General features: G+C 48.5%; 1 protein-coding gene across 1 annotated transcript; it reads left to right on the forward strand.

Moving 5' to 3' along the window:
* The first annotated feature begins 7,287 nt into the window (after window positions 1-7,287).
* Window positions 7,288-12,148, forward strand: LOC123060811 (putative ubiquitin-conjugating enzyme E2 38). Its single transcript, XM_044483654.1, has 7 exons — window positions 7,288-7,490; window positions 7,612-7,702; window positions 8,353-8,751; window positions 8,876-8,939; window positions 10,007-10,146; window positions 10,227-10,538; window positions 11,505-12,148. The coding sequence occupies exons 1-7, from the start codon at window positions 7,480-7,482 to the stop codon at window positions 11,850-11,852; spliced, it is 1,365 nt and encodes a 454-aa protein (XP_044339589.1). The 5' UTR covers window positions 7,288-7,479; the 3' UTR covers window positions 11,853-12,148.
* The last annotated feature ends 5,088 nt before the right edge of the window (window positions 12,149-17,236 follow it).

The raw sequence follows: 17,236 nt of genomic DNA on the forward strand, positions 1-17,236 counted from the left end.
GGTACGTAGTGTACAGTACTAGTACTCCAATCCTTAGCAGAAACCACGGGGCTTTAAACCTATAACCCGACAATAGACTCTTTCCGGGACTCGGCAGATTAGACAGCAGAAATTGTTGTTGGTCTCGAACCGGACTCGGCGGATCAGACAACATTTTGACAGTTTGCTAGACTCGAAGTACAAACAAAGTCAATCCTCCGTTGGTTTCGATAGATCGCTTCGCATCGCCGGTGGCGCACAAAACGTCTAACCCTAATTATTTTTCATCTCAATCTGGTATCTGGTATTCTGTCCACTCGTCGTGTAGATGACGTAGATCCTTTGCACTAGCTTTTTTTCCTTTTTATCTAGCACACCTCATGAGCTTCTCGATCGCTGAAGAGATCCCTCCAAGAACTCATCACCACCGTGCGCGCGCCCCACGGTGGGCGCCAACTATCGTGGAATTGTCACGACAGATGTCCTACTGTGAGGACTTAGTCGTGAGGCCAACACATCTATGTGGTAGCTTGAGAGGGGTTGAGCGGAATTGAGAAACTCAACACAAGACAAAGGTTTAAACAGCTTCGGCCCCCGGGAAACATCATCTGGTAACAACCCTACATGATGTTTGTGAAGGAAATATGCCCTAGAGGCAATAATAATGTTATTATTTTATTTCCTTATATCATGATAAATGTTTATTATTCATGCTAGAATTGTATTATCCGGAAACATAATACTTGTGTGAATACATAGACAAACTAAACGTCACTAGTATGCCTCTACTTGACTAGCTCGTTAATCAAAGATGGTTATGTTTCCTAACCATAGACATGTGTTGTCATTTGATTAACGGGATCACATTATTAGGAGAATGATGTGATTGACATGACCCATTCCATTAGCTTAGCACCCGATCGTTTAGTATGTTGCTATTGCTTTCTTCATGACTTATACATGTTCCTATGACTATGAGATTATGCAACTCCCGTTTGCCGGAGGAACACTTTGTGTGCTACCAAACGTCACAACGTAACTGGGTGATTATAAAGGAGCTCTACAAGTGTCTCCAAAGGTAAATGTTGGGTTGGCGTATTTCGAGATTAGGATTTGTCACTCCGATTGTCGGAGTGGTATCTCTGGGCCCTCTCGGTAATGCACATCACATAAGCCTTGCAAGCATTGCAACTAATGAGTTAGTTGCGAGATGATGTATTACGAAACGAGTAAAGAGACTTGTCGGTAACGAGATTGAACTAGGTATTGAGATACCGACGATCGAATCTCGGGCAAGTAACATACCGATGACAAAGGGAACAACGTATGTTGTTATGCGGTCTGACCGATAAAGATCTTCGTAGAATATGTGGGAGCCAATATGAGCATCCATGTTCCACTATTGTTTATTGACCGAAGACGTGTCTCGGTCATGTCTACATTGTTCTCGAACCCGTAGGGTCCTCATGCTTAAGGTTTCAATGGCAGTTATATTATGAGTTTATGAGTTTTGATCTACCGAATTTAGTTCGGAGTCCAGGATGTGATCACGGACATAACGAGGAGTCTCGAAATGGTCGAGACATAAAGATTGATATATTGGACGGCTATATTCGGACACCGGAAGTGTTCCGGGTGATTTCGGAGAAAACCGGAGAGCCGGAGGGTTACCGGAACCCCCCCGGGAGAAGTAATGGGCCATATGGGCCTTAGTGGAGAGAGAGAGAGAGGGGCAGCCAGGGTGGGCCGCACGCCTCCTCCCCCCTTGTCCGAATTGGACTAGGAGAGGGGGGCGGCGCCCCCCTTTCCTTCTCCCTCCCCACTTTCTTCCCCCTCCTAGTAGGAGTCCTACTCCTACTAGGAGGAGGACTCCTCCTTGGCGCGCCATAGGGCCGGCTGGCCTCCTCCCCTTGCTCCTTTATATACGGGGGCAGGGGGCACCCCTAGACACACAAGTTGATCCACGTGATCGTTTTCTTAGCCGTGTGTGGTGCCCCCTTCCATCATAATCCTCGATAATATTGTAGTGATGCTTAGGCGAAGCCCTGCGACAGTTGAACATCAAGATCGTCACCACACCGTCGTGCTGACGGAACTCTTCCCCGACACTTTGCTGGATCGGAGTCCGGGGATCGTCATCGAACTGAACGTGTGCTAGAACTCGGAGGTGCCGTACGTTCGGTGCTTGGATCGGTCAGATCGGGAAGACGTACGACTACTTCCTCTACGTTGTGTCAACACTTCCATTGCCGGTCTACGAGGGTACGTAGACAACACTCTCCCCTCTCGTTGCTATGCATCACCATGATCTTGTGTGTGCGTAGGAATTTTTTTGAAATTACTACGTTCCCCAACAGTTTGTGGCTAGGTCTCATTATCATCACGAGGGAGTCACCGTAAACCGGCTCTCCCAGTTATGTCTAACCCTTAAGATTATTTTCCTCTGGCTTGTCCCTTCTTTGGGGAGCCCTGCTCCTCCTTATATAAGTTAGAGGGGCGGGTTACATGTGGAGTCCTATTAGGATTAGGACTAGTCTACCTTCTAATACAAACCAGATACAAGTACGGGTCTTAACTCCTTGTAAGGTAAATGTTCGTCACGCCTTTCCTCTTAAACTGGCCTACCATTAACATAAACCGGCCTTCTGGGCCTTGGGCCTTGTCATCCATCTGTTCCGCCAGCCGGGCTACCAGTGAGTCATAATGTTCAGTCACGTTGCTTGTAAACCGTACGGTCAGTGCGGGTCGCCGGTGAATCGCCAAGTCCGGCCGGGTTATACTTTCGGTCGGGTTACGCCGCGGGGTATATCCCCGACACCTTGTGTGCTATCAAACGTCCCAACGTAACTGGGTGATTATAAAGATGCTCTACATGTATCTTTGAAGGTGTTTGTTGGGTTGGCATAGATCGAGATTAGGATTTGTCACTCTGAGTATCGGAGAGGTTTCTCTGGGCCCTCTCGGTAATGCACATCATGATAAGCCTTACAAGCAATGTGACTAATGAGTTAGTTACGGGATGATGCATTACGAAATGAGTTAAAGAGACTTGCCGGTAATGAGATTGAACTAGGTATGAAGATACCGACGATAGAATCTCGGGCAAGTAACATACCGATGACAAAGGGAATACTGTATGTTGTTGTCATTGCGGTTTGACCGATAAAGATCTTTGTAGAATATGTGGGGACCAATATGAGCATCTAAGTTCCGCTATTGGTTATTGACCGGAGAGGAGTCACGGTCATGTCTACATAGTTCTCGAACCCGTAGGGTCCGCACGCTTAACGTTCGATGACAATTTGTATTATATGAGTTATGTGATTTGGTGACCGAATGTTGTTCGGAGTCCCGGATGAGATCACAGACATGACGAGGAGTCTCAATATAGTCAAGAGGTAAAGATTGATATATTGGATGATAGTATTCGGACACCGAAAGTGTTCCGGAATGTATCGGGTACATATCGGAGTACCAGGAGGGTACTGGAACCCCCGGGGGAAGATATGGGCCATATGGGCCATAGGAGGGGGGCACACCATCCCACAAAGGGGTGGCATGCCCCCCATAGGGAAGGGGGCCGAATTGGACTAGGGGAGGTTCTCCTCCCCTCTCTCTTTCCCCCTTCAGTAAAAGGAAAGGGGGGGGAATCCAACTAGGAGCCCAAGTAGGATTCCTCCTACTTGGGCGCGCCTAGGGCCGGCCTCCTCCCCCTCCCTTCTTTATATACGTGGGGAGGCGGCGCCTACAACACACATCAATTGTTCCAAACCGTGTGCGGCGCCCCCTCCATAGTTTACGCCTCTGATCATATTCACGTAGTGCTTAGGCCAAGCCCGACGCGGATCACTTCACCATCACCGTCACCACACCATCGTGCTGGCGAAACTCTCCCTAGACACTTTGCTGGATCAAGAGTTCGAGCGACGTCATCGAGCTGAACGTGTGCAGAACTCGGAGGTGCCGTACGTTCGGTGCTTGATCGGTCAAAACAAGAAGAAGTTCGACTACATCAACCACGTTAACAAATGCTTTCGCTTTCGGTCTACGAGGGTACGTGGACACACTCTCCCCCTCTCGTTGCTATGCATATCCTAGATAAATCTTGCGTGAGCGTAGGATTTTTTTGAAACTGCATGCTACGTTCCCCAACAGTTGCATCGGGCGCGGCGCCACGATGCAGTTACCTGATGAAAAAACTACCATCGGGCGTGGCCGCGTCTTGGCTCCTCCGACTTCATCTCCAAGTCTCCTGGTTGTCTTCTGGTTCAAGAAAAATCATCACGAAGGTTTTATTCCGTTGGGACTCCATTTGGTATTCCTTTTCTGCGAAACTCAAAAACAAGAAAAAAAAACAGGAATGAGCACTGGGCTCTAGGTTAATAGCTTAGTCCCAAAAAATATATAAAACAATATATTATTGCATATAAAACATCCAAAACAGATAATATAATAGCATGGAACAATCAACAATTATAGATACGTTGAAGACGTATCAGTGTGCCATGACGTCCTCGTCTACCACTACCACCTGGCCACAAGGCCCTGCGAGCGTTTCGCCAGTTTATCAACATCCCCGACTACAGTTTCGCTACAGTGGACACCAACAAAGATGTACAAATGCTCAAGGTTTCGGGCTTGGCCTGCCGGAATCTTGTCGACATCCATGACCACTACACGGTTTGGGGGAACACAAAGAACAATCAGGACTCCTTGGTTGACCTCACCTCGGCCATCATCGACCCCTACTACATGAAGATGATGGATGATAGCAAGAAGGACAAGATCACCTGGCATAGTGCCTCGGAGCAGATACTGGATGAAGAACACGTCAAGTACGCGGCCAAGGATGCATACACAAGCTATGAGATGTACAAGCGGATCAAGTACGCAGGCAAGTGCCTTCGTCCTGCCCCGGACAAGGGATCAAGCCACAGAGCAGCGACGACAGCATCACAAGAAGTAGATGATTAGATGATTGTTTCTCCTAGTTTAGAATGCATGTAATTGTTTATTGAGGTGTGTGTGCGAATGTTTTATATAGTTACTTATGTAATTGGATGTTTATTTTGATTATATATGTTGTTCTATTGTAGACAGGACAAATCACATCACACACGGAGTAAACTAAGGAACCCGTCAGTGATGATTTCATCAATCACTGGCAATTGTATACCAACAAGCGTTTGTCCACAACACACACGACTTATTAGCAACAATCATTAGTGCTATTATCGGTCTTCACACATATTTTTGATTACGACCTATTTCCCACGCATCACACACATCTTGTTAAGTTGAACCGTTTCTGTTGTCTTGGCTCATCGCAAACAATTCATCCGAGTAAATTGTATGTCATATATCGCACGCACCTTGATCTGGCTGGCCGTTTTTGTTGTGTTGCTTAATCGCAAATAATTCATCTGAGTGAACTGTATGCAGTATATCGCACACACCTTCATCTGGCTGACCATTTCTGTTGTTATGCTCATCACAAACGGTTCGTATGGATCAATCGTACGCCATGTATCGCATGCACAACTCTAATCTGAATCATGTTTGATGCCTCCGCCATCGCAAACTGTTCATGTCATTTTTGACGGTTTTCTTACACCATTGTTTGCGATTAACGCATCGCATACAGTTTCATCGAAGGGTCTCTGATTGTACTGTCGCGTTAGGACCATCCTGCAGTAGTGATACCACCCTCGAAGACTGTCACGATCATCTATACTTGTGGGTTATCAGTCTCCGACTCCACACCTGGACCGTCTACACCACGCCTCGTATGTCGAGCAAAGGAGCGTGAAGGGCCAAGCCAACATCCGCAACATTACTGAATTGGAGAATGATTAGCAGGTATGATTTTCTCTCACACGTCTTAGCTGTGAGGGGTGCCAGATCTGGATTTCAATGAGGTATCTGGGTACTACCCGGCTAGATTCTTTCAACGATAATGACTTCACCTTGGTAAGCTACTTTAGAGGCTCGTAAAGTTGCATATCAGCGATGTAGCCGCGTCGAGCTCAAGTGAAGAGGTGGCTGCTACAGTGGTGACGTGTGTTGGAGTCAAGCTTAAGGATGTCGTCGGTCATGATTGTAATTTTGTTTTTGGTTGACGATCCTTTGTGGTAAGCTAGTGTTTTGCTGTCTTTTCAATTTCATCAGGTCGATATCAATATCCATGTGGCTTATACTTTATTATTTATTATATGAATAACACACGTATTATCATGTAGAATACAACAACAATTATCTCACCACATATTTAGGAACATTTAGGCCTTCTTTGGTTTAGAGGAATCTTATAGGAATTTCATAGGATAGGATTTCTATAGGAAAAATTCCTTTAGAGCCCTTTGGTTTGTAGGAATAAAATCCTATTCCTGTGGAGGAATTCTTCCTATCCTCCACATTTCATAGGAAAATAAACATTAGGCTAGACTCAATGAAAAAATCCTATGATGTGAACCAAAGAGCATCTCCTTTTTTATTCCTAGTCATAGGATTTGAGGTACATGTCATCTCATTTCCTATGACTTTCCTATTCCTATGATTTTCCTACCTTATAAACCAAAAGAGGCCTTAGGCCTCATTTGGTTTAGAGGAATTTTATAAGAATTCTAGAGGATAGGATTCTTATAGGATTTTTTTCCTTTAGAGCCATTTGGTTCATAGGAATAGATTCTTATTCCTACATAGGATTGGTTTCTATCCTCCACATTTCATAGAAAAATAAAAAAGAGCCTAGACTCAATGGAAAAATTCCTTTGATGTCAACCAAATGATATCTTGTTTCCTATTTCTACTCATAGGATTTGAGATACATGTCATCTCATTTCCTACAAGATTCCTATTCCTATAATAATCCTATCCTATGAACTAAAAGAGGCCTTAGTTATAAAAAGATAAGACTAAAAAATAACCATCGTCACCATTTTTTATTATCTTTTCTAAATTATCATGTGCCGAACTTAAGATAAGACAGTATCGCCCTTAGTAAACATCAACTTGTGAAATCAAGCCTAACGCTCCGGTTTTTCAGCCTTTCCAAACCCATAAACATAGGCCAAACCGGTAGCCGCCGACCCGGTCCAGCTCCTCCACCCTGACATACCGGGTCCACCGTCAATACCAACCCTGACTCGTGGGCAAGCGCGTCGCCGTCGCGGAACCTAACCTTCCTCCCCTCTTCCCCTCCCCTCACGCCAGGACTCAACCCGACCCGCTGACACGTGGGCCTGGAACGGTGTTCCCTCCACCGTGGCCCCAGGCTACAGCGAGCGAGTGCGGCGCGCCTAGGAGCGCCAGTGCGGTGGGTCCCAGGACTCTGCCAACCCCCCGGGCCAAATAGATCGGTACGGCCACGCGTTCCCCTTCCCCTCTCGCAGTCTCGCCTCGCTTCTCCTCCGTCGCACCCGCGCACTCCGCCCGAGCTCCCACCCCATCCCGCCTCCTACCCCTCTCGCGGCGCCCCCGGCCTGGCCTCCGCCGGCGGCCATGGACACCGAGTACGGCACCTCCTCCCCGTCGCCGCCGCCGCCGCGATCGGACGGCGCCTCAACTTTTTGGTTGTTTTTTTAATCTTTTCGCCGTTGGGTGATCGGCTTAAGGGGTATTGTTCCCGTGCAGGTGCCGCGGGCCGCAGCAGGGGGGCTCGTCCTGCTGGGCGACGGGCGCGGCGGCTTGGAGTTCATCGCAGCAGAAGCGCCAGCGATGCGAGGTAATTTCGCCCGGTTCGTGGGGTTCCGTTCGTTCCGCGTTCCCCAGTTGATTTTGGTTTTCTCCGCACCGAACGCGGTGCGCGGCCTTGGATTTTCGCGTGCCAAGTCCCTACGTTGCGCCCGAGGTGTCGCGTTTAGGGTTTTGTTCAGTCGGAATTGGGGTTTTTATGCGGTGAGAAGCCGCGATCTCGACACTAGGGTTTCGAGTTTTGGGCGGAAATTTAGGAGGGTTTATAGGTCTTTATTGGGGTTAATTTCTTAATTATGTCCGGGATTTGAGGGGTTTGTGGATGCGATCTTGCGGCACGTACCCTTTGTCAGGTCGTTGATGCAATGCCGGTCATAATTGGCTTAGGTCTACGACCAATTTGATCTGTTTGAAGATTTTAGGGGTGTCGGTGCCATCTGCATGCCACAAGTTCCGATCTTTGTGTGTTTCTGTTATTCTGATCGTCTTTTCTGTTATTTCTTATCTTATTATCTGTATGGTTCGGATCATGAGGATGGGATTTCCGTTTAATTATATCACAAACAATACTAATTAGACATCACATAGTTAATTGCGGAATGAAGTACTCTGCTAGTTTTAGTTTCACCATACAACAGCATAATTACCTCTGTTTTCTACTGACATGTCACTATCTAACAGGGTTCTTCCAGCGACCAAGTTGGATCCAGCACAAGTGCTTCTGTGCAAATGTCTGAATCAGAGCTACCAGATACTGATTACGTAGAAAATGAGGAAGAGGATTACTATATGGATGATGATGATGATTGTGATGATGAAAACGGCAATGACTCTGAATATGAATTCGATGAAGCTGACTTTAATCAGCAGCTTGCTGATAAATTTGATGATTTAGATCTGCCTCCAGGTGTGGAGGCTACTGTACCATGGCTTCAGAAACTTGCAGCCAATGACGAGCAGGATGGAGCGTCAGATGAGTTAGTTGAGGATGAAATTACAAGGAAATATAAGGCATTTCAACAATTCTACACTGTTCAAAATTTCTCTGACCACCATTATGCTAATAAATCAGTGGGGAAGGTAATGTGTTGAATTAATTGATTTCACACATTATGCTCATTTTGTATACGAATCCCTTCTTATTTTATTTTATTCTTGCGGAGCGTGTGATACTTACGTCTTGTTCATGTGCATATTATTTCAGACAAGCAGGGAATGGGCAAAGAGAATTCAACATGACTGGAAACTTTTAGAGAAAGATCTACCAGGTTAGCTGTTAACAACTCGGTTTCTCTCTTTAGATTTCTGTAAGTTAACTATTCAGTTTTACCAATAATAAGTGGGACAAAGGTATATTCCACTGAAAATTTAACCTAGCACCTCCATAACACTCTGGTGAACTAGATTTTCTCTAGCCAACACAATTGGCTCTACTACTTGCATGCGCCTTTTGTCATGTTCTTATGAGTGTCCAAGGTAGAAATTTAGGTTCTTGGGGCACACGAACCATAACCCCTTTAGCCTACTTAAGGCTCATAAAGGACATCAGTCTTTCAAGCTTATCTCGTAATATAATGCATGCATGGAGAGTTAATGTACATCTATTGACCTTGTTATTCAATTCTCCGTGCTGCACACTTAAGTATGTCTGCACAGGGTGCACAAGACCATCATCCCATCATTTGATAGAAGTATAATATTGTAATTTTTATGTGGCTTTCTCTATTTTATAGGTTTCTTAATTGTTTTATCTGATTAAACTGCTTAAAAATGGATGTATTCATTGTTCTTGTGATATATTTACACACTTAGGGTTATAATCTTAGTAGAACTGTCAATTTATGGAAGCATTCTACTTTATGCTCTAAGCTTATTAAGTATCTCTGTACAATCTTAAGATTTTGGAGTGAGTTCTGAAATCTATTAGATCTGGACTTATACTTAATGTTAATCTAGTGTGGCTAAAACAATTCAATGATTTGTTTGGCATCGGTTTTGCGTAGCTTTGTACTGAATGACTAGTGAGGCTTAAATGGCATATTTGATTTCTAATACCCAGTCAATGCTGTGAGCCCTAGAATCTTTCATCCAACAGTGGGGGCAATAACACCAAAATAATACATAAATGATTTTGAGATCTGGATAAATAATCAAATCCTACGGCTAATTGGCAGCTAAATTTGCTCTACGAAATTTAGTTATTTCTCATTTGACTTAGCACTAGCAAACGGATTGATTATGAAGTTGAGCAAGCTATGGCTTATTTATTGCACCTTTTCAGTATACTTTCTCTCCAATCAGAAGTATAAATTGTGAAAACTACTCTTTTTTGTAGCTTCTATCTTTGTCCGTGTTGCTGAAGATAGAATGGATCTTCTTAGGGCTGCGATTATTGGCCCTAAGGGAACACCCTATCATGATGGTCTCTTCTTCTTTGATGCACATTTTACCTCTAATTATCCTTCAGAGCCTCCGGTACGTAAGCTTTTAGCATTTCTCTTTATGTGATTATATTTATCATTTTACTAAAATGCTTAACATTGATGGTGCTGCAGTTGGTGTATTACCATTCTGGAGGGCTTCGACTTAATCCGAACTTGTATAATTGTGGAAAAGTCTGCCTTAGCCTCCTTGGTACCTGGAGTGGTAGTGGTTGCGAGAAGTGGAACTCAGCTCACTCAACCATGCTGCAGGTGCTTGTGTCCATTCAGGCTCTCATTTTGAATGAGAAGCCATACTTCAATGAACCGGGATATGCAGGCTCTGCGAATACCACAACTGGACAACAGCATTCTGTAGAGTATAACAAGACCACATTTCTGCACTCCTGTAGGACTATGCTGTATTCACTTAGAAGGCCTCCGGAGGTAATGTTTTGCTATATGTACCTACAGTTCTGGCTGTTAACGGGCAAAAACAAAATAATAGTCTCTCTCCTGTCCTTTTAATGCATGCTGAAACAAGAAACTTACTCGTGACATGCTAGACTATTAGAGATTAGCCCTTTTATTTCCTCAAATTTCTGGATCTTCCAGTGGTTTACTGCATTTGCTGCGGTTATATGCTTGAATATGCTATATGAAGGTTTGTTTCATCATCAATGTTCTAAAACACAGTGGCTGGTGTGCGCTTGGTCAGTCCCACCTTGTAGTGGATTTTGGGTGGGCCTTTGGGCTTGTTCCAGTTTAGGCCTAAATAAGCAGCCAGCCTTGTACATGATTACCTGAGTAATGCAATGCCTGGTTACTCATTTTTTCGTATTCTTAGTGCATGGGCAGCTTGATACCTACTCCCTCCGTTCTGAATTACTTGTCGCAGGTATGGATGTATCTAGATGTATTTTAGTTCTAGATACATCCATTTCTGCGACAAGTAATTTGGAACGGAGGGAGTAGTATGCATACTTGACTGAATGAATGGAGTTTAAGAAAATTTTCGGTATGCAAAGACGGCCATATATCTACAGAACAAAATGATCTATCTACAGAACAAAATGATAAGTACTAGAAGATAGGAATGTAGGATGTGACATGCCGCAGCTTCTTTTTTGGACAGACCAAACATATTATAGATTTATAGCCAAGGGGAAGAACATGCAGGTGTGCTGAGTATTCCCTGATCCTGGTTTAATAGTATTTTATCCTGTTTCTGTTACTATAGAAAGAGGTCATTCTGATCCTGATTAACGGGAAGGTGCTTCCTATGTGATAAGTTTTAATTTAATTTTGCAAGATGACATCCCTTATTTGTAATTACCAGACAGTTAAGTCACATGGAACTCTATTATCTACTGCTTTTTAGTAACCTTCCTTTGTTGTTGGCTCTACTTGCAGCACTTTGGAGACCTTGTCGCCGGCCACTTCCGGGAACGCGGACGCACCATTCTGGCAGCATGCAAACACTACCTAGAGGGTAACATGGTCGGATCGGAGGTCCCCGAAGAGGAAGAAGCGGAATACGACGGCACTGGAGCGTCTAGCAGCAGCAGCAGCAGCCGCAGTAGCAGCAGTGTACCAAAGAAGCAAGAAGTGATGAGGGTGGATCCTCTGGGTAGGCGCACTCAGTTCACTGACAACCTCAAGACGCTGTTTGAAGATCTTCTGATGGAGTTCAACGTGAAGGGCGCTGACACTAGGAAGTTCCTGGAAGACAAGGTTAAGAAGAACCTGCCCGCAGCCTGAAGACAGCGTGCGCAGGTAGGAGATAATTTGCCTGGTAATGGGGGTGATAGCTGCAGGCTCCCTAACTAGAAATAGGTAACAAGGTGGTGGTAGTAGTTTGCTTTCCTGAGTGCAGGGAAGATTTTGTAGATAAGTAGCGACTTTCAGTAATTGTTGGAACTCGAACTTATTCACCGGAGGAATGACCTGAATCAACCGAGTGCCGATTCTGACGGTACCCTATTCAAGTTAGGCATATAATATTATATTATACCTAAAGCGTATTTTGCATCTCGTACGCCAGATGCACAGTTGAATGCCCCCTGCTCCTGCTCATTGCATCAGTAATCATCAGTTGCTTGTTCCATAGTCCTGGGATCTCTGAGCCGCAAGTTTTCTGGGAGAACTGTGACACGTAAAGTCCCACTAGCTACAGTACTTTGCTAGCTTCACGGTGTGCACCGTTGGAATGGAAGACACAGGTGCGGCGATGCCCAGTCCGACATCCAGGGACGCGGGGAACCACCTGACTACCCGTGCCGCCGCCTGATCGACTTCAGCGCAGTCAACCAGCCTACGTGCATGCTATTCAACAACCAAAAAATTTACAGCACGACCAGACCAGATGCCACGTGCATTCTATGTAGCCGCGTCAACAACCACCAATCTCTTTTCTCAAACAAGTCGTTTTCATTAATATAAGAAAGAACCAATAGGAAAACCACACCCACCGGCGCAGGCAGATCTTCGAGCAGCATTGCTACACACACGACATTCCTTGCACGATTTATGGACGACAGAGCCAGCTGAGCCTTTAATCACATCTGATGCGTGGATTTGCACCGTTGGATCATCGGTCGTGCAAGCATCGTCCAAGGACTGTCGTTCGTCAAGTAGTTTCGATCTTTGAGCAGCCCATAATAGCCAGACCATGTGACGACACACTGCCAACACTCACGTCGCAATAACAAACGACTCGCTTGCTACTGTACTTTGACGGATGGGCATATGAAATCCCTTGCTACTGTACTTTGACGGACCGGGATATCAAATCAAGAATACATTGAAATTACATCTTCAATTCTTCATAATGGTCTCTCTGGATCGGTGATTCCGGAGCAACTACCGTGTGACGAGCTACCAGGAGATATGACATCCCCAATACCCAATGAAATCGAAACAATTATGGTGGCTGGTTTCCCTCGCATATATATTAATTGTCACCGATTTAATATAAAATTATACTAAATCAATGACAATTAATATAGATCAGAGAGAGTACATTTGATGGAAGCGCCGTAAAATTCCTCATAATGAAATTATGAAAACACGGGCTCCCCTATACGTTCAGCTCTAAGCATTAGAGGCATTGTGGCGAATGCGCTAGCTGCAAAGGGGAAAGCACCATCGAAACTTTTGGAGTGCATAATCTCAGGAAGGGTCGCGTCTCGCTGATGAGATGGGTATTCCCCCAAATGGTTGTTGAATGGGAATGGTTGGAAATTGTGTAGGCCATCTTGGATCCTTTAGAATACCGAGCTTTGGGAGCAATGATTATTGATGGTTATCAAAAGTTGACGACTTCTTTCAGCAAGGCGGCGATTGTGTATTCTGCCCGAGAAAGTAATGCCGTTACGGATTGGCTAGCCCGAGCGAGTTATAGAGGGGAACTTTATGAGGAGTGACGTAATTATCCTCCTGACTTTTTAATCCCCTCCCTTGTAACATATATGATTATTGTTTAACAAAGTCGTAGGAGTTAAAAGGACTCGCCTTGCATAGCCTTCAGCCATAGACGTACATTTGCGCAGCTAGCGTACATCACATGATACCTTGTCACGCTGTCACCAAGCCTCGCCGCCATCTCTCATGCAACCTTGTCCATGGACATCACGGGCAATTTAGGGGCAACTCCAACATAGATCATCAAATGGACATTCTATGGACGAGGAGCCCCATCCAACCAAGTTATTTAAATACCATTTTCCCTCCTCCTGACATGTTTCTGAACTCTGTATTTCCGTTCATTTGCAATGAAAAGGGGTATAGCCCGGTTTGAAAAAAAAAATACCATTTAAATACCATGGGCACCGATTTTTGCATTGATTTTTGAAAAAATGCATAGAAAAGATCCTCAAAACAAGTAATAAAACATCTACGGAAAAAATAAATCTAATTTACTCTTCAGCGCCGTCGCTCTGGAAATCGACGTGGTTGTCGGAGGTGAGGCCTGCACCGGACGGTCTGACATCGAAGTCATTGCGGGCCGACACGAAGGAGGCAGTGGTGACAACGAATGCCTTTTTGGCATCATCGCTCATTGCGCGTCATCCTACTTAGCCTCCAACCCCTCGGAGAGATGGTTGCGCTATGCCTTGTTGACGTTGAGCCGCCGATGCTCACGACAGACGGCGCAAAGGTTGTGCATGGAGTCGAGCACGGCCCAGTTTATGTCGAGGATCGCCAGGTCCGCCGCAACAATGGTCACGACAACAACTCTGGACGCGCGTTCCGCCTCTAGTCGGTCCTCCATCGGCCGGTACTCCTTTAGGAGCTGAAGGTTGCAGTGCTGCTCCACCAGCAGTTGCCTGAACGCGAACACCGACATCCCCACCGATGCGGGCGCCCGCTCCTCCTCCACTAGCACCCGGCCGTAGTGCTACCTCGCCTGCACCATGCTGAACCCAGACACCGATGGCTCCTCCACCGACGCGCACACATGCCCCTCCTCCATGGTGATCCCTATCATGGGGTCACCCTCCTCCTCGCCCTTCATCTCCTCTGAGCGCTCTGGAGAGCTGACAGGTTGGCCGGGATCAATGCGCGCTTGGAGTCGAGCCTTCGTGTCACGGACCTCCCTCGCGATTTAGGCGAGACGCGCCGACGTGACGCTCTTGTTCCACATAGCAAAGGACCGGGCTATGGTGATGGTCGACGACAGACGATGATGAGAACAAGTGGTTGGACAGTTCCTCATACACTAGAAGGGCTCTGAGGGATAGGGTTTTTGCGGCGTGGTCAGCCAACTTAAATAGCCTAGGCAGGGCGAGTGCCGGGTTGAATGCAGAGCGCCAGAGTAGGCTTCTATGGCTCCGCCTCGGTGTGAGTGTCGTGTAGGCGAACGACCGATCAGCCGACGAGAATGCGGGCAGTCGGCCGATCACTTCTGCTCTGAATGCGCAGACAGTTCTTGAGACGACGCAGAGAGAGCGGAATTCGATGCCGGGTCGCGGGATTTTGGACTTTCGGATCGGTCCGGATAATTTCGATGAGCGCCCTTGAATGACCTAAATTGTTTTGATCATCCAGCCCAGACATTTGCGGGCTGTTTGGTAATCAGCATTGGAGTTGCTAAGACAGAGAACAACGAGTGCAAGACCGCGATGGAAGCTTCAGGTTATACTCCAGCCAAAACCAAACAACGAGGGCAGGCAGATGCGCATCGTTCAACCTCAAATTCCACTGTTTCATATGCATATGCCAAAATGCGCAGCTTACAAGTTGAGATGGATTGTACTGCAACTGCCACCATTGATCGCTCCTGCCCACTCCAGAAAACTACTTTTGCTGCCGGTCCCATTGATCGCTAAAAACCACCGCATGCCACCGTCGCCGGCGGCCGGCGGCCGCCACACGCTCATCAGCTTCAGCACGAACTCTACTCTATATGGATCTCCTTACCTCTCCGTCGATCCCACTCTCTCTGGCTCAGGCACGCCTAGGAAGGACGAAAGGGGCCGTTGTGATTCACAGGTCGACCTCGCCGCCGGGCCAGCCTTTCCCGCCTCGCAGGGTTTTCGTCGGGAAGCACCAGGCCGTCGTCTGCCGCGTCGCAGCCCCAGCCGTCCCAGTCCGCCGCGTTGGCCGGCGCCGGGGCCGCGCGCGAGCGCCGGCAGTGGAGCAGCGCCATGCCGAGCCCGCCCTGGCCGGACCTGCCCAGGCGCGCCTGCCATCCGGGCGGCCGGAAGGCGAACACCTCCACCGCGTCCCCGTCACGCATGCCGCCGTGCCGCGACAGGAACAGGGACCACTCGCCCGTCAGGCGGTACGTGCGGGCGAGGCGGTCGCGCTTCAGCATCATGTGGTACGGTCGGCCCAGGCGGTCGAACGACGGCACAGCCAGCCCGCCGCCGGCCAGGACCATGTGCCGCTCCCCCGGCGTCATCGTGCTGAGCAGCGGCGAGGCCCTCACCAGGCCGTCCGGGAGGACGAGGCGGGCCTTCTCGCGGCTGCGGTCCGAGAGGGTCAGCCGCTTCGTCAGCACCAGCGACGGCCGGGGGACGTGGAGGCGGTTAAGCTCGGCGCGCAGTCCGTCGTCGTCCCGGTAGACCTGAGGCTCCTCCCCGTGGATGCCGCCGCCGTCGCTGTCCACGGCGAGAGGGACGGGCCGATTCCCGAACACCTCGCCGTCGCTGTGGCCGTCCCACTCGCCTTCCTCGGTAAGAGAGACGGGCCGATTCCCGAACCCCTCGCCGTCGCCGTCGCCGTCGACGGTGGGAGAGACGGACCGATTCCCGAACCAGTCGCCGTTGCCGTCGCCTTCCACGGTGGGAGAGACGGGCCGATTCCCGAACCCGTCGGCGTTGCCGTCGCCTTCCACGGTGGGAGAGGCGGGCCGATCCCCGAACCCGTCGCCGCGGCCGTGGCTGGCGATCTCCTGGATCGTAGAGGCCGCCTCGTATGGGAGGCACCGCACGAGCCTCTTCTTGGGCGGGAGCAGCTCCAGAGGGACGCCGGCGAGCTCCTCACCGGGCGCGGTGTCGCAGGCGGGCAGGGTCTTCGGAGACCCACGCGCGGGCGCCAGTTGTTCGACAGAATGCCCCTCTCTCGCCCGCTTGGCAGGGGCAGTACAAGCGAGGGCCAGCACGATGGTGGGGAGGCCGGAGGCCGAGGAGGCTCCCCCCACCGGCGGAGTCCGACGGCGCGCCGGCTTCCGGAGGGTACGCCGTGGAGGCGGCAATGGCGGAGACGACGAGAGACGGGACAGATGAGAGGTGACGGGGGGTAGCGGCGGCGGCGGGGGCAGAGGAGGTGACGGCGGCATCTGGAGGGCATCGGCTGGGGGGCATGGAGGCGGCAATGGCAGGGAAGACGAGGGAAGGGGTGGCGGCGGCGGCAGAGGGAGCGGGGGCGGAGGCGGCAGCGGAGGGGGCGGCGGCAGACGGTGATGACGATGGCCGGGCGGCGGTGGCCTTCTGCTTGCAGGGGAAGTTGGCCTGGGGCCAGAGGGGGACAAGAAGGGAGATTTGAGAGGCCCCATCCGCGGCGCCGCGGTGCACTTCGCCGATTGGCAACACAACCGCAGGGCCCCGAGGTTTATTCGATCCCTCTGTTCTCCTCTCCTCTCCTGTGCGTTTGCCCTATTTCCGAAGGAACTGCTGTATATATAACATTCACAGGCACAA

The sequence above is a fragment of the Triticum aestivum genome, chromosome 3A, assembly GCF_018294505.1.
Source record: "Triticum aestivum cultivar Chinese Spring chromosome 3A, IWGSC CS RefSeq v2.1, whole genome shotgun sequence".
Lineage (NCBI taxonomy): Eukaryota > Viridiplantae > Streptophyta > Magnoliopsida > Poales > Poaceae > Triticum > Triticum aestivum.

Coding starts and splice junctions, on each gene's coding strand:
- LOC123060811 (XM_044483654.1), top strand. Junction 8,752..8,875: donor CTAATAAATCAGTGGGGAAG/GTAATGTGTTGA, acceptor ATATTATTTCAG/ACAAGCAGGGAATGGGCAAA. Junction 10,147..10,226: donor ATTATCCTTCAGAGCCTCCG/GTACGTAAGCTT, acceptor ATGGTGCTGCAG/TTGGTGTATTACCATTCTGG.